A 24993-nucleotide genomic window follows, 5' to 3' on the forward strand; every position below is an offset into this window, starting at 1 on the left:
TTTCCCTTGGTTTGCCTCCTGGGCATGGAGGAGAAGGGGACTATGGTTCCTGAAACTTGTTGCTGCTGCTGTTGTGCTTTTCTGTGCCGAGAGGTACAGTGAAAATAACTTGCACATTTAACCTCCTGAAACAAAGCATTAGTTTACACTTCACTGGTTTCTCTCTGATGGTTTTATTTTTGGTGATGCTGCTGGCTGCCACCTTCTATTAGGTTGCTTGGATTTCAGTGAAGCAAGTTAGAGGAATCTGCATTTCGCAGTGCACAGTGTGTGTGGGGTGATGGGGAAGGGACAAGCATACTCTAGCATCCAAATCCTCTGGTCCTGGAGTGCTTTCAAGTGATTGGCTGCATCTGATCACAATTTTCTGCCACTGATCAGAGTGGGGTTGTGTATGAGGGAATGATTTATGGAGCCTAATCCAAATGCTGCGTTGGATAAACTTGAGCTGATGCTCAAGATGAAAGCAAAATGCACCTAAATTTTCTATTTTTGTAGACATCTTTCTAGCATGCTATTTTGAGAACATGAAAAAGCCAGAATCTTTCTGGTGTTGTGACTCTCATGCTGTTTTGAAAGTAGCTCTAAATTTTTTTTCAAAATAAAAAGCTGATAAGAGGTGTTCAAGGCTTTGTTCAGCTTTGGTCTCTTAGCAGCTTTCAGTATGGTGTTAGCCTTCAGTTGTGATTTTGGGAGGACTTAATCATGTAGGAATCATGTTCTTTAAAACCTTAGATTTCATTTTGCTCTTGTCTGGCCTGAAATGCAAAGGAAGGATCTTCCTAGATGCCAATTATGAAAACTGCAGCTTTTGTATTCACTGGTGAGATGTATTGCATCATGGACATGGTAAACTCCCAGGGAAACAGTGGGACGGGCACTTTGGCTGGGTAGATCACGTTGTGTGTTGTGGAGAGCCAGCATTTCAGTGTGTGCTTGTCAACTTGCAGGCCACATGTATTCTTCCTTCTGCATGCTGCAGCAGCCTGCAGGACTTGCTGTTAAAAGTAAATGTTACATGGAGGATGCCTAGAAACTGTAGTTTTTAGGTCTGTGCCTAATTGTTAACGGTGCAAATCTGTGAGATTTGGTGCAGTGTTTTCTGGAGGATGCAGTGTGGCAGTGCTGAGGTGATGCTTTGGCACCATGGTGATGTGGTTGTCCCTCCAGCTCTCCTTCATCACCATCCCCATTAGGTTAATGTCTAGCACCCACAATTCTCAGCCAGGAATATTAATTAAAAAAGAAAAATGTTCATTTGAATTGCAGTTGCTTAGGTAGAAAGCCTGCAAGGAGTTTTTCTTTGCTTTTAGACCCTTCTGCTTCCTGGTGAGCTGTGCTGCAGTTATCTGGAGTGTGCACATCTATTACTATCATTGCCATCCCTTATGAGCTTTCCCCAGTGCTTGCCTAAATGATTATTTTTATTTTAACACATTCATAAATCCAGTCACCCCATAGGAAAGATTTTCAGGTTTCCTATCAATTTCAGATTGTCTGAATTTTTCTTTTGAGCGGGAATGCTTAAAAGAATTTAAGAATTAAGAATTAGCGGAAATGCTAAAAAGTCTGGGCACTTTTTCCATGTCCTCTATAACTGACTTGATGTCTGCCTTCTTTTCCTTCAGCTGTCTCTTTTCTGTGCCAAATGATCCAGGACTGTTCGTTTCTGCTTTAGGAATTCCTCTTCTCTGTACTCTTTCTAATTCTGTTTTACCCTTTCAATATCATAACAGCCCACAGTTTTCAAGGAGTGGGTGTGCCCTGGGTTTAATGACTTGTCATGATTCTGCTTTGCTTGTGGCAGTTCGTTGATTCTTAATACTGTATTTCCTTGTGAGATATTTTCTGCTTTTTTTTCCTCCCCTCCCACTTTCCTCTAAGATGATACTTCAAACAAGAATTCAGACTTCTGACACTTCAGTGGTACACACAGGCAGGGTTATTCTTCTAGCACATTGGCTTGAGTTTGTGGAAATTAAATCAGTTGCCCTTTTTGGCTACCCATTTGCCTGTGATCATGAGATCCTTCTGCTGTGCTTTGCATGAAGCTCCAGCTCTGATTGAACGCATTATACTGCTGGCAAAACTTGGTGTCACCTCCCTGGTTGTCACATTTCAGAGAGCTTAAGGATATCTTGAAAAGAATGGCTGTTATGGTAATTCTGAAGACTTCTTATATGGAAAAAAGTTTCTGTGTTTTCCTACCTTTAACTGTTATCCTTTGGCTGGGTGTTAAGGGGGAAACCACTCTTGGAAGCTACAGCAGCTCAGGTCTTTCTAAGAGTCCCTAGGGATGATGCCCACTTGTGTCTCCTTCATGCAGTGTCATAAACTTTGGGTGCATTTGTGTCATAACTTCTGCAGAAACTGTAGTGACATTTGCTCATGCCATCTTATTGATTATTCATGTCTGTGTTATCTAGTTCTAGCTAGTTCTTTCGGAAAAGAAATTTCTTCCTGATTTTTAAGTTCCCTGGATTTACCTTGAACTCATTTCTAAAAGCACATAACTTAACATCTTTTGAGCTATGTCCAGATCCTTTAGGTGTGGCAGGGTATGTACAGCAATTAACAGCTTGGTAGTTTGATGTTTTCCTTTTAGAAATCTTGACTGAATTATTTCCGTTGTGCAAATTATAACAATCTTTTAATGCTGCTCTTAAGATGTAATGTGTGAGCAGTTATTTAGTATACATGGTGCCTGGTTGGCTTATCTATTTTGACTTTTTAAAATGAGCAAACGTAACATCTCTTAAGGAACTAAAACCAAAGCAGTCCTTATCTTTTCTTTCTGTCAAGAATCCTTGAAGTTTTGCAATCCTTGAATCCTTGCAGTTGAGTTTTGATATGAGAGGCGGGGGAAAGGCTTGATTTCCTGTGTTTTGCAGCAGAGCTGGTAGGTGATGCCATTCTGATCTGGTCTTTGGTTTAAGTCTTGTGCCCTAAGTTCACTCTGGGCATTTGCTTGAAGGCACCATAAACAGGAAATTGATCTTCACTATCCTGACTTCTGGGGCTCCTGCCTTAGATTATAGGGCATGCCTGCATCAGTACATCCAGGGTTTAATTTCTGAACTTGTGTCCCTCCTCTGCGTTGCCCGGTCTCAAATTACTGGGACACCAAGTTAACATCTTTGAGTACACTTGGCAGAACAAAGTCAGAGGAATGTCCTTCTTGGTTAGAAAACTTAAATTGCCAAGTTCTGCAGCTAAAAGATGGATATAAAATTTCCATACCTGAGTAAGAAGTCAGGCAGACTTCCCACTAGCCAAGGAAAAGACTTGGGAAGCTCTCAGGTATGGTTTGCAATGTTTCTAGCACATAATTAAATGCTACTTTCTTGTCCAGTCTGAGAACTTGTTTATGAAACCTAATATTGCCCTGTGAAACTCAACACTTTGCTGCTTAATACTACAGCTTTAGTGGTACTCAGTGAGGTGGACAGGATGCTTTGTGTATCGGCTGTTTGAGGCGTCGTGAAGGCTGAATCCAGCACTTCCTTCGCTGGCACTTGGAGGCTTCACCACTCCTGGGGAGGGGCAAGAAATGCCCATCTCAAGGGTCAGCCCTGTAGCAGATGCATCCTTAAAAAAACAAATAAAACAGCTGAGTCACTTGTTCATTCTTTTTCTTCCATGCTGCTGGCCAATCCCAATACCCTCGTATTTCACGCAGGAGGGAGAAGGCAGACAATACTGTCTTTTATTATTCATACCCTGCAGCTCACTATCTTCTTCACAAAATACGGGTGGCGTCTGTCTGTCTCCACTTCATGGGAAAGATTAACAACAATTAAGGTCAGCAATTAAGGTTGTGAAAACCTTTGAATAAATGCAACATCTGTTCTTATACTAGAATAAATAAAATAAAGCTGAAGCTCTAATTGCCAACAGAGTACTTGCTCATATCTGTTTTGTAATTGTGGGCTTGTGAAATTCGTATTGTTAACTGGTCCCTTGCTGGCCAGCATCACTGGTCAGCAGTCAGTGCAAGCTTCCATGCTTTTCCCCAGAGCCACATGCTGGAAGTGAGGGTGTTGGATGAGAAGTGGGAATTGTGTGTAAAGCGGGGGACTGTGGCAGTGGGGGTCAGGTGGTTCCTGAGATGGCTGTGGGATGTTGTCAGCCCCGTACCTTGGACATAGCAGTTCATCTTCTGAACTGTCCAGTCCATTTCAATGTCAAATAAAGCCATTTTTCCTGCTCTTGACTCTGACTGTTTTTACTCTTACTTTGAAACAGAACAGGGTTGTTGATGGGAAGGTTACTTTTTCTCAGTTGACTATCGTTTTTCCCATAAACTCAAATTTGATGGCAAGAGGGCACCTGAGTGGTCTGAGATGGACATTTTTAGTAGTTATTTCCAGTGCTGCCTCAATGCCTGACTTGCATCAGAAAAAAAACCCAGCAAATTAAAGAGCATGTCTTGAACTTCAGTTAAGACCATTCGCTCACGTAAGGCAATTTTGGTATAAAAGAACATTCCTTGAATGGAGCATTGAATGTCTGATGGATGGAGTAGAACATTCCAATTAGAACGTACCTATAGTGATCATTCAGTCCAGCTGTCTGACCACTTCAGTACTGACCAAAGGCCAAAGCATGTTGTTAAGGGCATTGTCCAAGTTCCTCTTAAATACTGCCAGGCTTGGGACATTGACCATTCCTCTAGGAAGCCAATAAGCCAGTTCCAGTGTTTGACTACCCTCTTGGTGAAGGAAGTGTTTGTGTGTATCTAGTCTGAACCTCCCCTGACTCAGCTGTGAGCCATTCCCACACATCCTGTCGCTGGATATCAGGGAGAAGCTTTCCGGTAATGAATGACACACTTGCTTAATTTTGTCTGACTATACGGGGTGATTTCTTAACTTGTCTGCAGTGCAAATGGTCAGCAGTGTTGTACTTTCCATCCAGAGAATGAAAACTTCAGCGCTGCTCAAGTGCCAGGAGCTGGAGCCTAGTCCTTCTTGGCACATGTGGCCTCCACAGAAGGAGTTGTTTGTGTTCTGACTTGGCGTAAAAGCAGAGTCATTCTGTGCTTTCCAGTTGTCCTTTTTGGTGTGTTTTAAAGTGGATCTCATTAGGCATTTAAACCTTAAAAGGTTTACCCTGCCTGAGACAGATCTGTGTTAAGACTTGGGGATCCATCATCAAAGTCTGGTAGAAAATCAGCCACGTCTTTCTATCCCATAGGCCATGGGAGCGACTCAGGTGCTTTTTTTTCCTCATGTGCTCAATATTTGTCCCTCCCCATGCATTGGTAGTGATTTTCTATAAATCCTGCATTTCTTAACTTGAGCTGCAAAGTGTTTTCTGATCAAGTGCTGCTGCTTGCTGTCATGGGAAAAATTACATCTGTGTAATTCCTGCTTCTTGCTTGTCCCACTGAGACTGACCGGAGTGCTGCGTTAGGCAATGTGTTGCTGCATTTCTGCAGGAGCAGAGTATGAGGGTATGCCTGCAGCTTAAGAGACAAGACTAGGAAGTTCTGCAGCTGGGAACTTCTCTGGGAACAGTGGCTATCATCACCTGCCACAGAGAGAAGAGCACTTCTGTATGGAGCAGCCTTCTCACACCTGACTCCTGAGAGGCATCCAGCTTCAATGAACTTCTTCTGTCCTGTGTTCTGGAGAGAAACATGTTGGGTTTGTGTAATGAGGAGGTTGTCACTTAGTGTAATGGGAGCGTCTTCATGAAAATTGTGCTGCTCATTTTAGGATGTTGACTTATACAAGTTCCTGAAAACTAGAAAAGATGCATAGGCAAAGATGTTGCAGGAAACAAATGTGATCATTTCCAAGACATAGTGCAATTTATCTAAGACCAGTGATGCAATAAAGAGGAGAGAATATCGGGCATTGGTAGCAAATTCTGTGGTACTGCTGTCAGTTTGAAGGAGATGGGGAGTATTACAAGCTAGTGATTGCTGAGATCTGTATGCATCAGAGCATTAGGTAAAGGGAATATTCTCCCTCTTCCAGTGACGGAAAGTAGCATGAAAGCCTGTGGGAGGTATTTGTGCAAAACAGGCAGTTGTGTGAAGCCATCTCTTCATGCAGAGCTGGTTTTTAATAAAATAGTTGCTAATTAGCAAGGCTGAAATGAAAATCGAGACTTTTCTGATGAATCTGTCAAATTGATTGTATTAATGATGAGTGAATGCTTTTATAGATCAAAATACAAAGTAGCAAAAGAATTTGGAATTGTTATTTTATCAATTAAGAGCAGCAATTAGAAATTCAAATTTGTGATATTCACAGAAGCTTTTGCAAGAGAGCTCATCTGCTCCTTTGATAAACATTTTGTTTTATTATACTGCAGTGTATTTTGGGAGAGGGAGAACTTTTTGGAAGAGCGAAGTGTGAACAAAATCTCTGCATCAAACAGTGAAAGAAACTCAGGGAAGGGAACTGAGATTTTTTTTATTTTTCATGAGGTTGACTGAGTTCTGCCATGCCATCTTGCATTCTGTGCAGCTGCTGAAGGATCTCTTCATCTAGAGTTCATTGAGTTCACAGGCACATGTAAGTCCATGTGTGTAATATGTGTGTATAATATATGTGTTATACACGCAGACGCACAGAGTGAAATGAAACCCTAAACGGTGATGGGAGGAACTGAAGCTTTGTCAGGATTTACTTCTGCAGTACAGAGACCAAAAGTCTGGGGATAGTGCATGGCTGGTCTGGCATAATTGTCAGTCTTGTCCAGAGGTGCTGAGAGTTTGAAATTTCAGGGCTGTACACTGGGGAGGGATTCCTTTGGCTGTTTTTTTTCTCCAGATCATGGATGGCTATGTCTGGACCAGTTTTTTAACTTCATGTTGTTGTCGCTGGAAAGATCCAGGTGCTCCAGTGGTGTGCTTCATTGAATTGTGGGGATTGTGATAAGTGGCTTCTTGAGCTCATCTCATGCAAGCACCAGCTTTTTCTCTGACATGCTGGCAGCTGCTGTGGAATGAGATGGACTGCACATAGGGAGAGCCTGTTTCTCCTCCCTGACTGATGTGGCAGTGCAGGCGTGTACATTTCTCCTGTATGCATGCCACCACCACCACCCAGGGTATGTGACTGCCTTCAAATCCTGTAATAGTGTTGTGGTCAGCTCCACGCGCAGCTGGAGTTGCTTCTGTGGGCAAAGTACTACGGGCCTATGAAACAATGTTGTGTGTGGGGCACTTACTTGCTGTCTTCTCCCTCCTTGCCAAAACTGCTGCCAGTACCAGTTGGATAATCTTGGAGGTGGGAGAATGCAGTTGGGACCCATGTGTGGGTTCCAGGCTTGGAGTACAGGTGTTCTGTGGGTTGAAGTACGTTGGTATATAGGGAAGGCACTTTGGCTGCATCTGGAGCCTACACCTTTGGAGAGCAAATGTTCCTCTCTGGCAGCTCTGGAGTCTGAAGGTTATCTAGGGATGTTCCTTGTTTAATGCATATCTAGTAAACCTTTAGTGCTGGGGATATTCAACATTTCATGCCTCTGTTAAACAGCCTCATAAGGCCTGAAACAAGGCCTGATTTCCTTTATGGCACCCTGAAAGTACAGTAGGGAAAAAGCTGTTAATGTAGGTGGCTTGGTGAAATATTCTAGTCAAGTTATTTGGCCTGCTACTCAGCCTTAGATATGTAATCTCTCAGTACTGCCAAAATGCCATTCTAATTAAGCTGACATAGTCTATGAAGCCTGGGTGGTATTACTTCAGTTTTCTTCCCTGTCTTTCCAACACTGCATTTTTAAAGGGTTGGTGGAAGCTGTGACACTTGCAACCTCACTACAGTCTTCATTAAGCTGGGATTTTGGTCACCTTATGACCTTCAGAATCAAAGGAAGAATATCTTCTTTCTTCCTCTCTGCAGGTACAAGTTAATAGCAGTAAATAAATGTTCACTAATGCACATGAAACATGTGATCAGCTGGCCAGATTTCAGCTTTTTGTTGAACATTAGCTCTTGTACAAAATATTAACCTATTCTGTAGGTTTATTTTCTGTTTTGTTTACACTCACTCGAAAAAGCTATGCCCTGTTTGTCCCAGGGTGGTATTATATTTGCAAGTAGGTCAGCATACTCGCTTTTGAGATGTCAGCTTGAAATTGTTTTTCAAGGGCTAAAAAACGTAAGAGGGTAAGAAAGACTTTTGCATTGCTGATACCCTTTATTTATTTATTTATAGAAATTCTTAGCCTGTATTCAAGAATAGAGCACCAGTAACATCTTAGTTGTGTTCTGAAAGTCGGCACTGATTGCCTGCTGCTAACCGTAAGCCACCCGTGGATTTGAAGCTTCTGTGTTGCATAATGCCAGCAAATGCATTTGAGATTACAAAATGGTCTCTTTGCTCTAAGAAGAGATTGCTGTGATTTGTTAGTGAGGCAGTGTTAAAGTACACATGGGGTATCTGTGGCATCAGTGTCTTAAAACTACAAGCAGTTTTTTTGCAGCTGAGCGAGCTCTGGCACTGCTGGTGCTTCATTGCATAGGAGTGAATGAGTGCAGTCTCCACATTGGGCACTGTTTTTTATGTTCCAGTCAGTCAAGGGTGTACATATTCCTTTAATTTTTGCATGTTATCTCCTGCACTTCTTGCACTTCTTTATTATAGCCCTCTTGAACAGACAGGATTTTCTGTTCATCTCAAGAGCAGCACAGTGTTTGTTGGAGTTGCCTCCTTGCACTCTTTGCAACTAGAAGCAGAGTTGGTCGTTGCTTGAGGTTGTTGTAGTCCAGAGCTCTCCTGGCTCTATTGCATTATCACTTACAAGCCCTTCTGTGGTAACCCTTATCCTGCTATACATGAGAGGTAAAAGGGGTTTGCTTGTTTATTTTTGCGACTTGCTGCTGTTACTTACTATGGTGTCCTCGTAAGAATTGTTTCAACAGTTGAATTCTTTGGAATAAATAATGTTTGGGAGTAGTTACCACAAAACTACTTGGAGGATGACTTAGCGTGCAGCTGATGCTGGGGAATGCATCTCTGCTCACAGAATGTGGTATTTTTTTTCAGAGGCTAAGCAGAAAGTCCTTCTTTTGAGTGCTCTGACTGTATAAATGAGGTATACTGAGAGTAACCGTCTCACTTATGTGTACCTTTTATGGTATCTCAAAAAGATACCATCTTAGTGAGTAGCTGGCACTTTGAATTGAAATGTCTAAACTTGCCTTCTAGCCTCAACCATTTGTATTTGATGGGACTATGTAAATAAACCAGTGCTTATTCATGAACATAAATCACAGATAACTGTAAAGGCCTCTTTCAATTGGTTTTCTTAAAAAACACAAAGCTTGATGTCTATAGAAAGGCTTCTGATAATCCTAGTTAATAACTCTTCCCAAAAAAGTCTTGAACCAAGAGAGCAGCAAGTGATACATGTACAATTACTGTGTTAACTATCAACATTAAAACCTGTAAATTGTCAATGTAAAAACCCTAATGTCTGATGTCATTGGTCCACAATAATGAAGTTTTAAATCCAGGAAAAGTATTTTAACCTACCTGAAAATGCTGGGAAGCAGGAGAGACCCTAAGGAGGGATGTGAATGGTATTGGTAGATATCTGCCTGTTGCTTTCTGTGCACAAGTGTGAGTGTTGGTTTTGAAGTCAGCCTGATGGTCAGCCCACTGTAGCTGGCATGGTCTAACAAAAACCTAGAAAGTTCTTTGAGAAGCTACTGTGCCCCCTGCATAAAGATCCAAGGAAAGAAAAACAGGCTGTGGATAATTATGGTGATTGATGAATTCATAATTTGGATGAAACAGGCTTAAAATGCTTGAAAAACTGATCAGTAGATCATGTGATAGGAGATTGTCTTTTGTTGTTTCTCTTTTTTCTATATCTTTGTTCTTTGCATCAGCCAGGAGGGGAAAAAAGGCTTCTGCATGCTTTGGAAGATTCTCCTCCAAAATGAAGGAATATTATAGAGAAATAAGGGAGCAGAAGCTGGGAGCAGGGCATCCTGCTTGAAAAGTCTCTCTATCAAACCTTTGTATATATATTTCAACTATTAATATGCACTCCTCAGCTGTTAGTTTTACAGCCTCCTAGCTTCTGTGTGGAGGCTGTAAAAGTAACAGCTGAGGAGTGCATGCTACTGTCTTGTCGCCTTAGTAAAGGCAAGTTGAGTCTGGTAGATCTGTCCAATGGATGTTTATGGACAGGCATGTAGATTAAAATATGGTTTTGAACAGAATCTGGAATGATCTTACTTTCTTTAAAAAAAAAACCAAACAAAAAGCAACACTGTGCAGAGACTGGTGAACTTTAATTGTTTAGAAAAATGTCTTGTGTGTAGTTTAGTCTCTGGGCTGGGAGGTCTAGTGCCCTTGGCTTTCAAATCCCACCACAGAGCAGAGGGAAGGACCATTCACACCAGTTGCATGTTAGAAGCATAAAGGCTCAGTAGTGTGCTAAATGCAAAAAGCAATGTTTTGGTAAGTATGCAACAAAGGCAGACTTTAGTTGAGCTGCTACCAGAAGGTGAAAGTTAAGTGCCTTTGAGAAAAACTTTGTATTTTATTTGGAGATCTGTCCGAATGTTTAACTTCTGTGAGATGCCTGGAAAGCATTAATTCTCATGGATGTGCAGTAGGAAAGGTTTGCCAGCTCCTAATAGCAGTAAACAAAGAAAATGAAAGTTCACAGGTTGCCTTGGCCAATGTAATAGTTAGCTGCCACTGGAGAGGGGGTGATGCTGTTCCCTTCCCCTCTTGCTCATGGTCTCCTGTGTTCACATTGTGCCAACTGAACTGCCTGTCAGATCTAAGTTTATTGCATTTGCTTCCTTCACAGAGCACTAACCCAGCAAAACAAATGCGTTAATTAACACAAGCTGAACTCATTATGGACCATACATGACACAAAAGGGGGAGAAGGAGGGAGTGCCATGAAGCTGCTGGGAGGAAGTGGAGGAAGAAAGCAGAGCAGGGGCTGATGAAGAGAGTGGGATGTCTGTCCTGTTTTTGGCAGTAACAAGCTATTAAATCATCTTGACTGTTGTATAACTTCACTCTTAGTCTTCAGGTTGGATAATAAAAGCTTAAAATAACATAAGGAAATAATTATTTAGACTGCTTCCCAAAATTATAAAATTTTGGATTCTGTTTTACGAGAAATGTGACTAGATTGAGGTGGGCAGGGGAGGCAAGGCAGTGACAACACAGAGAGAATGGAGGCAGCATTTTTTTTATTCTCTGGAGGCAAAAGATGTAGTGAGAAACCATGTGTGCGGAATTGGAGACCACTAGTCATGGCATTGTCAGATGAAGTTCACCTTGGGCTGCCTCACTTGTGTACCTCTCACGTCCCAGTCGTGCATCCTTGCACCTTCCCTACCTCTGCATATGGCTTGCTTGTGGGGTTGTCTGCTGAATACTACATGGGTTTTTATTTCAGTTTCTGTCTAATTAGCATTTCATTTAGACTTTGGTATGAGTCTCTGTTTAGTTGCCAAAGTTTCTGCTTCAAAGCTATGGGTTTGAGGCTATTAGGAGACAGAAGAGGATTTTCCGTGATCAAGAAAGACAGTGAAACTGCAGAGTTTTGTCAATATTTCCAAAGTTCATTATAGGTTTGGGATTTTGGGGTTGTGTGGTTTTTTGATTTTTGGTTTTCGTTGGGTTTTTTTTGTTATTTTTCTTCATTGTTTTTTTTCCCTTGGTTGTTTTTTTTGGTGGTGTTGTCCAATGTTGTTGGGCTAAACACTGTTTTTTTTCCTCAGGACCTTATCTTTGCTGTCAGTGAAGGTGTTCTCTCAGGATTCACAGGCTATGAGTGTTTAACCCTTTCAAAATTTTAGGCAGATTCAGGAAACCAAAAAATGCTGAACTGCATATATGTTATTTAATTTTATTTGGCAAGGCTCGAAGTGGGATGGCATCAGCTCTTCTGTGCTTCTTCTGAAGTATGTATCTGTTTTGGCTTTCAAAAGCCTGAATTGCCATTGCCAAGATTCTTCACTTTCTGGCAAAAGTACAATGGCAAATGGCTTCCTTTACAAGGTGTAATATTTAGACTAACAGCTTTGCAATTAAGAATGGCAAAAGAGAATTATATTCCCTTTTTTTATAAGACCAGATTTTTTAGTATGGTTTCGTGGGAGTGTTTGGACGTAACTGAAGTGCTTTTGATTGATGATTTATATTTTGAACAGTGCTTTTCATTTCAGTGCGCAACACTCGCCTGAAATTTCAGCTAGAACAATGCTTTGTTTTCAAAGATGTTCAAAGTATTGCTCTAGTTAGGCAGTTGCTCCATATCATAGACTTGCAAATGACTTTTGGGTATATATGTGTAACAAAATGGGTGTGAAGATACCAATTCCTGCAAGGAAAATGGGGAGAAATTGGGAAAGTTGTGGGTATTCTTAAATATTACCTGCTGCTAATCTCAGTAGGCCATCAGGGTGTTGACGATCATGTCATTACGTCTTGTGGTTGGAGAGTGATTCCATTCTGGAGTGTTTGGGGACGTGTTTTGGAGGAAAAAAAAGCTTGTTTGAAGGGAAACTAGCCAGGTATTGTTTTTCAGCATGGGCAGACTGGAGAATTTGAGCATGAGGAGGAACATTCAGAGCTGGGAAGAGAAGCAAGTGTGTGTTTGGACTGAGTGAGTGAGAAACTTGACCACTTGAGAAAGTGGTCAGTAAAATGTTTGAGGGGATGAATTCAGTCCTGCTGACCACGTAATCCCTTAGGGAGGGTGAGGAGTAGTCTCAGTGTTGTAAATTGACAGTCTCCACCTGAAGCTATCACTAAAAGAGGGAAGATGATGTAGAAATCCTTATGTGTGCTGATTGCTGAAGCCATGATGAAATCTGATGGCAGACTTGTGTGCTGCCAAGGATGCTTTAGTCTCCTTGGTCCAGCCAGCTCAGGAATCTGATGGCACTTTCTTTTCAGCCCACAAAGTCATTCAGGCTTCATTTTTTGTGAGAAATTGTCTGGATCTTGCATGCAAAAACACATCTGGGTCTTGCAGTATCAGTGCAGCTGGGGACATTGCTAGCTGTCAGGTCTTTCAGCTAGGGAAGATTCACTGGCGTGCCTCATGCTGCTTGTATCCAACTTTATTTCCATTGTAACTATGGCAATAGGAGTAGACTGGTAAGAAAGTGTCAGAGTATGGGTTCTCATGCCTGTGTTGCAGAGGGTTGCTCGGTGTATCCATAGAACTGCCTCACCTCATCTTGTAAACCTGTTTGGGTGATGCAGATAAACACCTGTGCATGTGTGTGTATATATATATGTATGTATGTATGTATATATATAATGTATATATGTACACACATGTCTGAAATAAAAACCAGAATGCTTTCCTAGATGGTATGAAGTAGTGGACAGCCTACAGCCAGGAGAACAGCCAGATAAAGTCTTGGAGATTGCTGTTTGTGTAGACCAAGAAGAGCGGATCTTTTTCTCCCTGGGGCTTTAAGATGTTAAATGCAGTCCAGTAGTCTTAATTCAGACAGTTCTGAAGGTAAGTTAAAGAAGAATATTTTTAAGACCTTTTTCTGGTTTCTTAGGAAAATCCAGGTTTGGTCTGCGAAACTTCATTTGGTATTGTGGGGAGTAATGCATAGTGATACTTAATGGCTGAGAGAATGGAAGATATACATTAAACCGAGGGAAAGATTTTTAACTTGTATGTAAAACCTGAGATCTTGGATAAAGGACTTCAGGTCAAAATTAAGGCTGTGCTGAAGCTTTTTCCCCTTCCCTCTTTCACAATAGTTCAGCTATAGAAAGCAGAACATTATAGAAGAAAAATTATGAAATGCTTAAAAGGGTATAACATTCAACAAATTTGTTAAGTTACCTTTTATAAAAGAGCATAAATCCAGTTTTCAAGAGCTCTGGAGCTTGTCTTGCAACTCTGCCAGGTTAAAATCCTTTTCTTTTTTTTTTCCCTCCTCCTCCTCCTCCTGTTCCTAACTAATCTGCAAGCAATTGCATTTTAAAAATTATTTTTCTCTTGAATTTAAAGACTTTGACAGATGGCACATGTAGAACCTGGAAAACTTCCTGAATTGGCAGAGTGACCATACCCCTGCCATTTTCCTACCACAGTATCCGTAGGTGCGTAGGCTGTGTCTGCTTCCAGAGTGCTGGGCGAGATACTGTTTCCTCTGCTGGGAATGTGCAGATAACAAGTGATAAATCAGAAAAACATACCTGGTGATGGGCTTAATTTGCAGTTAATAGACAACTTAATCTGCTGGTTACCAGAGTAATTTGATTGTGACTTAAACAACCCATTCAGATCAGTGACAATCTCCAGGGTGCACACCTGCAGTGTTTTCCATGCAGGATTAATATCAATCTTTTAGATTGTGTGAGTTTGTTTAACACTTTTGAGAGGCTGAGATATCAAAGCTGTGCCTCACAATAGTCTGTTCTTTATTCTGGAGAATGTTATACCAAAAATTAGTCTCGTGACCTTTGAAATGTGGTTTATCTTGATTGTCCTTCTTTCAGGGCCTCTGTCCAAGGCAAAGCTCTGAAGCCAATAAAAGCACATGAAATCTCCTGGTTCTGAATGTGTGCAGGCTGCATCGCTCAATGCTGCATGACAGTTGTTCTCACCAATGAATGTCCTGAGTTTTGTAACAGGGATTGACAACATAGCTTGTTTCCTATTTACAGTCCTTTGGAATTTCCCTCCCTCATCTAAGGCATTTTAGGAAAAGGGCAGTAACTTGGCACTTGAATACCTCTTTGTGATTTGTGCTGTGTAAATTGTATGGAAAGAACATGTATGTCTGTGTGCAGCTATAGTCTCTGACAAGAAGTGACATGCTAAATACCATCTCTAAAGACAACAGCACAGGAAAAATTTATTTTTCTTTTTAAGCTAATGAACACATGAATTGGTGTAGAGTTCTGTCCCTATGAAATTTATTACTTGTTGATGTGGTACAAAGGACCTTAGATCTTAAAGGTGAGCAAAGGGTTTTTGTATTCCTGGGGTAGGACTAGGTTTATAAACTGTTTTTAGACAGATCAAAAGAGATGAGATCTTAAGTCAGTGTTAATGTGTGACTGACCAGGAATGATACCATCTAGAGATTATTGCTTTCCTCTGTTTCTGAATGAATACTCAAGAATGTATCAGCAAAGCAAATGGTTCTTGATAAATTATGCAGTCTTGACTCCAACTATTGTTTGAGGTAATTTATGATCTTCCACTGGTGTAATGAGGCTGTGATAAACTGCAGCACGCCCTAGAGTAGACAAATTGGTCTGGTATTGTTTTGGAACATATTTCATCTATCTTGCTGTAAGTGAGTTGGAGCCTTTTGCTGAAATGTCAAAGGACCAGTATTTTGATATTCAGTCCTAAATAACCTACCATTAAATTTACAGCAGTTGTGCCTTTTTGTGATGTCTAAATCCTGAAGTGATAATAAACATAAAACTGTTGCAGGGTATAGCTCAATTCTTTTCCCTTACCCCTTTATGTTAACTTTCTTTAGTCTTGGTGGGTTTAGAGGCTAATAATACAGATCTCTTTATTGATGCATTTTACCAACTTCATAACACCTATTTCAGTGGCTTGCTTAATTTCTCTGTAGATGTGCTTATGAGAAAGGAAAAAAAATAGTACTCCCCCAAGTGAAAAGACTTTTAAGAGCTTTTGTTAAATCTGTGCTTAATTCTTCCTGAACAAACTGGGTGATTAAAGTGAAATCTTCAGATCAATCTTTAAAACTGACTGCAAACTTTTAGGTGTGGAGAAGTAGTTAGAAGGCTGTAGACTGCTCTTTAAATGTTTAAAGACTAGCAATGGTGCAAGTTGAGTAACATGCCTACAGAGTTAGATGCTTGATGTGGCCTCCCCCCCCACTTTGAATCCTGTAAGATTTTGGGTTTAATTTTTTTTTTTTCCATAGTGTTTGGTTACCTAGAATAAATAACCGGGTTTGTGCATATTTGGTTAAATGAATTTTCAGACTTGCTATTGCCAAAACCAGTTTCCTCCTGGGGTACTTGGCTGTATGAATTGATCACTGCAGAAACCCAGTAACTACTTCCTGGAAAGAAATTCCCAGCAGTTTGCCTGCCTTACTGATAGAGGAGGAGGCTGCCATACCTCAGCCAAACTCATCCTGGACCTAAGCAAAATAAAGCTTCCTTGATGAGTGCATGGTTTGTGGGCCTTAGGCGGGAAGTCATCCAGGAACAGTTTGTCCAAGATGTTTTTTTACCCTTGTCCCTCACTTAACTGTCCCATAAATTTTGCTGACAGCTTTGGTTTGGTGACAGGTCATGCTTAGCAGAGAGCAGTGGGTAGACTGTTTAAAACTTGGGCTTTTGTTTTGAACACATCCTTGATAATTAACAGCAAGCCAGACAGGAGCTTGCTTTCATGGTAGAAGTAAAAGTTGTGACTGTGGTTTGCAGCCTGCTTTCTCTTCCCCACTCATACCTTTTTCATCTACTTGGAGGTGGCATCACACACTGTGTCCACCCCTGCAGGTAGGAAGAAATGCTGGAGCAGGAAATAGTGCTTTATTTATTTGCTTATTTACTTAGATTTTTTTTTTGTTTCCTTTTTATGAGGCAGTTATAATAACTGTCTTGACATTGTCTTACCCTCTTATTTTTAGTTCTTTAGCCATATGTACCTCTAAATGTTTGCAGATTTCATTTCAAGCTCTATTTGATCACAAAGTGGTGCTTTAAAGGATACACAACTCACCTTGCAAAGCTGCTGCTAATAATGACTCAGAAGAACAAGTGCAAGACCTGAATGAATTTGTGTGTGACAGTCTGTTTGATATATTGTGTGAGAATAAAACCACGGGGGAAAAGGCAGGCAGGAGAGGGTAAAGGTTAGGAGCTGTGTAGCCAGGCTTTGAAGGCTGATGCTGCATAATGATCTCGGTGATCTTATGGGGTTTTTTCAACTTAAATGATTCTGTGATAAGTGACTGTCATCTTAATTAACTCAGAGATTTCAGTTTTCTTTCCACAATTGAAAACATAGCCTCAGGTGGTGAGAGCCAGTTTTTAAATGGCTGGGGTTTTGCTGTGAAGGGAGGCCTTAATTTTTGCCTAAACAGTGGAAATAAAGCAGGAGCCACACAGCCTGAGAAGTTATGTTGGGTTTTTAAATGAAATATCAAATTGAATGTGTTTGCTAGGCTACAGGCAGCAAATGTGCACATTTTCTACTTCAAGTTGATGCAAATCCTCATCACCTCATCTTGATCTTCTCGGTCTCCCTCCTCCAACTGTTTTCAATAATAAGTTGATGAAATGTCTTCAGTATGGTTTCTGACAGTTTGTTTGTACTCTGCAGGTCCTGGGAAGCAGTAGATGTAATTTGAAGAAAATTTGAAGGAACAAATGGCTTTAGCTGGCTGCCCAGACTCCTTTTTGCATCTTCCTTATCGGATAGTAAGTTGTGAAATTGCATGTTCGTGTCAGCTTGTAGCATCATATTGCTGCGTGCCGGTGATTGATTGTGCATTCAAACTTTTCATCAAACTGCTAATAGCTGTCTGGCAATTCTCTGGGTTTTGCTAACATTTTGGAAACAGAGCCTCTGTTACCATCCTGTGTTCAAGTTCTGCTGCTGAAAAGGCTGTGTCATTAATGTATACGGATTTGATATTTGTCTTTAAAATAGCCATTTCCTAACTGGGAGAGGGCACTTGTTTCCAAAGAAAAGGTGGCAAGCTACAATCCCAGCGAAATGCCTTGCATCAGAATGTATCAGTTTGCAGAATGCTATATTTGTAGGAACAAAGGCAGAGATTTTTACACTTGGTTAGATCCTATGTTTTTGAGTCATTGTGCTGTATCTAAGCAGCCAATATGGCATATTACAAAAAGTATATTTTAAAAACCCTCAGCTAAATTCAAAGATACTTAACAAAAATGCATGTAAAAGTTCTCTTTTTTCCCCTGGGCAGTTTTAGCTGTCATAATGCTTGCTTTGTATTTTTTATGAAACTGCAAATTGCTAGTTTGGATGTGATCTTTTCTTTGCACTTTTTATCTTCTGTTTTCATAATATGATTACTGTCCTGAGGATTCAGTTATGATTTTGGATCCTGCAGATACACAAATAATTAAACAGTGTCATGTGACATTAAAACCTTTTCCTTTTGTCCCAAGAGAAACATTGCTAGTAGTGATTACTACAGTCATGCTACTTATTTGGAAGAAAAGCAAAAAAACAGACAAAAACAACAACATTTCCAAAAAATCTCTTTAAGATTAATATTCATGCATGTTGTGTAATATGTCAACTTACAATTTTTTTTCCCCAACAGGAAACCTCTAATTAGTTAAAAGTCTAATGTTAGTATATGCTGAGTTGTCAGCTGAATGTACCTGAATGCTTTTCCCGATAGCAGGAAAAGCATAACAGTTCTTTTATAGCTTCTTTTGCAGCTATAAAAATAGACTGGACTTTGAGAAATTGGATGTCCTGAAAATCTGTTACTCTACTTGGATCTATGAGTTTAAAAGAATATGTGAATAGATGTGCCTGGACTTCATAATTTTGATGCACTGTGAAATTATGCTTCCAATTCATTTAAAGCATCATCTGAGTCATGATGTGAAGCTGAGGGAAAGGAGAGCTATGTAAGAGAAACTTGACATTCTAGGCAGTCATTTTTGAGCTGCAAATTCTTCAACTGAGTGTCAATCTCTCTTGTGAAAACAGTGTCTTTAGTGGTTCATAGGAAGCAAAAATGTGAATTTTCGTTGGTACTCCCTTTTCTCTGACAAGCCCTGTAGATAATCTGCTTTAGTCTGGGGCAGTCAGCAGACTGGAAGTGTCAGAGCAACATGGGGTGACTTAAGATGGTGGGAAAGCGACTCAGTTATTTTTGGTCAAAGCTTACTGTGTATTAACTACCTAAGTGCCTATAACCAGTTTGAAGACTAGCTCTGGAAGCCCATTCACAACTACTGTGCCTTCTGTCAGAACTGAAGTTTGCATTAAAAAAAATCCTGAACATCTGTTTTTCCACCCCTACTAAATCTGACTTAGGAGCTTTCATCAACTTGTCTTTCAAATTTGGCTGCAGTGAAAGCATTTTGTTGGTAAAGGGCTGAAAGAAGGTTAAACTAAATATGCTCTAGATTAGAGTGTAAAGAAGTATTCTATTTTTTCAGCACATTTTCTTACTTAATGTGAATGAGAAGCTATGAAGGACAGCTCCAGAGATCCCAAGGTTGGGACCTTAATGTTGTAAATTCAGTATTAGAATAAATTCACACATTGGAGGTTGGGATTATATTCAAGGCAAGAAAAATGAGAACCTGGGTAAGTAAGTATGCCCTACAGAATATCCTATAGAATGTCTTGCTGCCAATCCACCTTTTCTTATTTTTTAAAATATTTTTAGAGAGATGGGCAAAGTATAGATCTCTGGCTTTCTTACTGGGCTCTTTGTTTGCAAGGCTTGCTGCTTTCAGAATCTCCCAGGTCTTGTTTAAGAGCCTTTTTTTTTTCTTCTTTTTCTTTTAACTTTCTCAGGAGTTTGCACATAAACCAGTCACACTGAGTGCGTTCTCCTAGAAACAATCTCCGGCTCTGTTTAAAAAAAAAATTAAAAAAAATCAATACTATCTTTCAGTGGCTTTCAGGAGTCCTTTCCAGATTCTTGAACTCTTCAATAAAAATCCAGCAGTGAGAATTGGCAGTATTTGTCTTCTATTCCTGGAAATTCAGAACATAGTCCCAGAATTTCTCAGAAAAAATGGGATGATTTACTGTGTTTCCGTTCTTTTGCAATCTGTAGTCACAACAGTATTTATGTGCAGTGACTTGAACTCTTGGGGAATATTTAGTTCTTTAACCCTTTGCTTTGATTGTACAAGTCTCAGTGACATAAATACCAAAAATCCCCATTTTTTTTTCTCAGTTTATTAAGATAAAATTTTGGGCATACAGGAATGCTCTGTCTGTCTTCCACTTTCTGCCTTCTGTTTGTTTTCTCATGACCAAGATGCGGGTATGACTTCAGTAATAATTAATGTAGTTTGGTTTTACTGTGCTGAATTCTTATTTAAGAAAGAACTTGTAACTTGGTATAAAATGGACCACAAGCACTTGGCCACAAAGTAGGGAGAAAATGGGAATTGCTTTCTCTTACGTGTACAGAGCTGTGGATTTCAGGATTGCTAATAATCCTCTTGATCAGATAAGAGTGCAAAATAGTGCACATCATACTTGAAAAGCTTTGTGCACTTCAAGAGTAGGAATTAAATACATAAGAGAATTAATCAGAGACTAGCTGCTGTAATGAAAGCCTCTTTCAGTGATGTCAGATTTGTGGATGGGGAGATGATTTGCTGCCAGTACTAGAACTACAATAGCAACATTGCTCTGCCTTTGTCTGGAGGAGCAGTTAGGCAGAGGTCCTCCAGGTTTTAGTATGGCAGCTTTGATCCTTATTTTTAATAAAATGATACAGTAGGTTAGAAGACACCTTTGGAGGTCATCGGATCAAAGTCCATGGCATATTGTTTTCCTGGAGTGCTTCATCTTAGTGAGCGTGGTTTTTTGGGTAACTTGCTTTTTTATTTTCAGGGATGGCTTGCTTAGATTGGGCAGTTAGAAAAGAGAGGGTTTGTCTTTTAGTGAAAGGGGAGGAAAAAAACCCTTTTGATTTGAAAAAATCTCTAATTTAATTAGAGAATTACCTTGATGGATGCAATAATCCTCACCCTTTTGACATCCAGATGCCTTCTATATGACTCAGTCATCTCTGCCTCTTTGGTATTGAACAGTCTGTTATTTGGTGTTAATTTAGGTATACATGCTGCAGTCCATGTTTGTGTGCATAAAATCTTTTTTTATTGTTAAAAAACTTGCATGAAAAACATTTGTTTGCAGAATTTGTCTCCAAGTGGGCTTGGAGAGGGCTGTTGAAACCTGAGTTTTGGCCCTTATTGTCTGCCTGACACTGTTTGAATATCTTGACAATTGTTGATTGATTCTTTGGAGATGTCACTTGCCATTTGTGGTAAGAAAGGCACCAGGCCAAAGTGGTTCTGGTCATTCCTCTCCTCAGCTGGGCAGGGAGAAGAAAAGATAATAAAAGGCTTATGGGATGGGGTAAGGGCAGGGAGAAATCACTCACTGGGTACCATCACAGGCAAAACAGATTTTCTGGGGGAAATTAGTTTAATGTATTACCAATCACATCAGAGGGAAAGTAATGAGAAATAGAGATAAATTTTAAAAACACATTCCCCCCACCCTGTCCTTCTTCCCACGTTCTACTTCACTCCAGTTTGCTCTCTCTCCTCCCCTCCAGTGATGCAGTGGGATGGGGAATGGGGTTTGCAGTCAGTTCATTGTCATTGTCTCTGACAGTCTTTCCTCCTCAGGGGGAGGACTATTCATACTCTTCCCTTGCTCCAGTATGGGGCCCTTCCCAGGGAGAGAGATTTCCATGAACTTCTCCAGTGTGGATCCTTCCCACATGAGCATAAATCCCTTCCGAGGGATGCAGTCCTTCCAGAACAGGCTGCTATGCCTTGTGGGGTCACAGGGCATAATCTGCTCCAGTGTGAGCTCTTCTTTCTCTCTGTGGGTGCACAGGTGAGCAGGTCCAGCAGCCTGCTCCAGTGTGGGCTTCCCACAGTGTCACAGCCTCACTTGTGCATCTGCATGCTCCAGCACAGAGCCCTGGATGGGCTGTAGGTGCATCTCTGGCTCCCCTGTGGGACTCCGTGGGCTGCAGGGACCCAGCTGCTTCACCATGGTCTGCACCATGGGCTGCAGGGGAACCTCAGCTCCAGTGCCTGGAGCACCTCCTGCCCCTCCTTCTTCACTGACCCTGGTTTCTGCAGAGCTGCTTCTCTCCATATTCCCACTCTTCTCTTCATCTGCAACTTGTCATGGTTTAGGAATGGTACTCCTTGATTTAGTTCTCCCACTGAGGCTCTCCAAATCACACTGTTGCTGGGTTGCTCCCCCAGCCCTACCACTGGGGGTGGCCAGAGAGGAGAATTGGAGGCACAAAAGGCAAAGATAGCAGGTTAATATGAGAAGAGTTTACTGGGAACAGCCATGAGATAAGAAAAGGAACAGTAACAGCAACAATATTGACAACAAAAGTGTTTATTAGAGAGTGGTTTCACATGCAGGACGCTCTGGGAACCTGACCAGTGCCAGGCTTGCTCGTCAGGAAGGAACCCCTTCTCAGAATGCCCCTTCTGTGACCCCGGGCAATGAGGTGAGGTGGTGTAGAATAACCTCCCTGTCTTAGCAATGCCACCTCCCAGCTACTCCAGACATTAACCCTGTCTTGGTCAGAACCAGGATACAATTGAGCAGATGGGGTTTTTTTTGTTTTTTTTTCTTCGCAGAAGCCAACCTGGTCCCTGGCCCCACTCCCAAAGCCTTCTCTTGCAAACCCAATGCATTATTTTCAAGATTCAAAACAAATGGTGTCTTAATTTACTCTTATTAGGCTTAAACGTACAAGGATTCTGCTTCCATAAAATTTAAAATTAATCCTGGAGTTTGGTTTTTTCACCCTAAGAGGGCAATATGGAAGGACCGGAGTGCACAAGCAGGCTTTCAAAGTCCTTGGGCATAGCTGAGTGAAAAAACACCAGATGCATTATTACATTGCATGATTCTTCTACATATTGCATAAAGAAAAGCTGAAATGTTGCTACTGCCAATGCAGAAAGTCATCAGATTTGTGAAATATGGTGTCAGTCAACAGATCTTTTATTGACGATACTCTTGTTTTAACAGTTTACATGGATATGGTGTAGAGGGTTGACGGACTGGAGCAGACAAAGTACAAAGCAGCGCGAACATTAGTGAATGTTTTTACAAGACATGTTGTTGCCTCCAATATGAAGTTATGAAATCTGTCTCCCTGGGTGCAGACTGCAAATGTTTTTTACAGATAGAGTTGATGCTGCTTGTTAGTTTTCACTGAAGACCAACTGAAGCTAGATTTCCAGCTTTTATTTTTCTTGGAAAGAAGTCTATTTTAAAAATTGCCCTGAAATCAGTTGTTTTCATTAACATCGAAATTGGAGTGTGGTGCTTACCACACTCCACTTGAAGAGGAGTGGAAGTGTACTTGCCACCATTATGGTGTATCATCAGAATACTTTATATGAAGCAAAATAGCATCAAAGAAATTTGTATCTTGCACTAAGCTTCTATACAATTGATTACAGTTTCCCTTCTGACAAGAAATAGTAATCAATCTTTTTTTTTTTGTTTTTTGATGTACTAGTTTACCTTTCTACATTTCCAGTCACAAGTATGTACCTTACTGTTTGCACTTCTGCTTTTGTATTCTGATTTACAGAAGTTGGTTGGCAAAACATGAAGTCTTTTTTTGAAGGTGAATGCAAGCAAGAAATTTCAAGTTGCTCAGTTCACATTTTCCAATTACATGAATTTTTTCAACTCATCAAGAGAAAAGACTCAAAACACTCTAGTGGTCAATCATACCATTTTCTGCTTGTATTACTGCTACCATTGGTCAGGATAGACCAATTTGCAACACAGATGTTGTAAATCAAGTGAGGAAATAAAGTAAAGAAGTTTAATTTTGCATCTTCCTGTTAATGATTTCATACTTAAACACTAGATTGACCCTGTCGTTAAATGCAAGCAGTCTCTTGATTCAGCTCTGGTTTTCATTCATGTTTAAACCTACGATTTGTTACTTTTATACTTGAGAGAAAGTTGAGGGTGGATCTTAGGAAAGTATATAAATACCTGAAATGCTGTAAAGAGAATGGAGCCAGGCTTCTTTCCCTGACCAGAGCCAGTGGACACGATCTGAAACACAGGAGATTCCCCCTTGATATTGGACAATGCTCTTTCACTGTGAGTGACTGAGCACTGGCAGAGGTGGTGAAATCTCCATTCTTGGAGGTTGTCCAAAGCCACCCAGACATGATCTCAGGCACTGGCTGTAGGTGGCCCTGCCTGAGCAGGGGATTGGACCAGGTGACACCCAGAGGTCTCTTCCAACCCCAGTCAACCGGTGATAGCATGAAAATCAAAAGCAGTGGGTCTCTTTAGGTTCTGACTTTTATGCGGCTTTTAAGATGATACTTCAAGACTGGAAACATACCCACATTCATAAGAACAGAGTATTTTCTGCTGTTCTCTCACAAAGCTTCACGAGAACATTCTGAAGCAATGGTAACAATCAGTTTAGCAGACTATAGCACCAAACAAAATCCTGCATATTTTTTCATGAGTTGGATCTTTTCCAAATGAGTAAATATTTAACAAGCTGTTTACCAACTGGTTATTTTGGAGAAGTACCAGTATGAGTTTTTTCATGTTAATAACAGCTCTGATTTAAGAGAAGAGAGTTGATGTACTAGTCCTAAGACAGCTTCACACTTCAAATGCCTGCATAAATATAAAAAGATAGAAACCTGAAATACAAAGGAATGGAAGCTTTTTTTGTCTTTAAGTGCATTGAATATAACCAACTGGAATTACATTACTGATAGTTGAGGGCATCTGCTTTTAATGAACCTTCCTTACACAGATGTTCTGTGTTCTAAGTAGGAGTAAACAGTAACCAGTGGAGAAGGTTATTTTGTTTTTTAAGCGGAAGATAATATTGCTATGTACTTGGAGCTGTCACTTTTCAAGAAAGCGCTGTGGCTCGAATAGTTCTTAGTGTTGTTGTCCATGCCAGTTGGCTCAGAGAGATCTCCTCTATCCTTGGAAAAGACCAGAGATACAATGTTGCCTTATATTTAAGTATTTCCAGGAAATATATCTAGATACAGAACTTGCATAAAGTTGTGCCCAGGACATTTTCTTGGGTTACATAGTCTAAGGAGAATCTGTTTGATCAAAGGAAGGACAGTATTTCATAAGCGCTTATATAATTTTTAAGTTAAAAAAGAAGGGAGGAAAAAACTCCTCCAAACTACCAGCCCAGATCCTGTGATTCTGAATGAGGCTGTTTCTGTGAACAAATCTGAGAAGAGAATTTTCCTGTTTCTAGAGAGAAACTGCGG

The 24993-nt window shown here is 40.5% G+C and overlaps 1 protein-coding gene across 1 annotated transcript in view; it reads left to right on the plus strand.

Moving 5' to 3' along the window:
- Positions 1-24993, plus strand: part of GRB10 (growth factor receptor bound protein 10) — a 145927-nt gene that overhangs the window by 18504 nt on the left and 102430 nt on the right. The window contains exon 2 of the mRNA XM_054285067.1: positions 17300-17397. Coding sequence (XP_054141042.1) covers positions 17347-17397 — 51 coding nt within the window. The 5' untranslated portion in view covers positions 17300-17346. The remainder of the gene's footprint in view (positions 1-17299; positions 17398-24993) is intronic.

This window comes from Melozone crissalis, unplaced genomic scaffold (genome assembly GCF_028551555.1).
Source record: "Melozone crissalis strain CALT ecotype California unplaced genomic scaffold, PUWL_Pcris_2 ptg000042l_1, whole genome shotgun sequence".
NCBI classification, from domain to species: domain Eukaryota; kingdom Metazoa; phylum Chordata; class Aves; order Passeriformes; family Passerellidae; genus Melozone; species Melozone crissalis.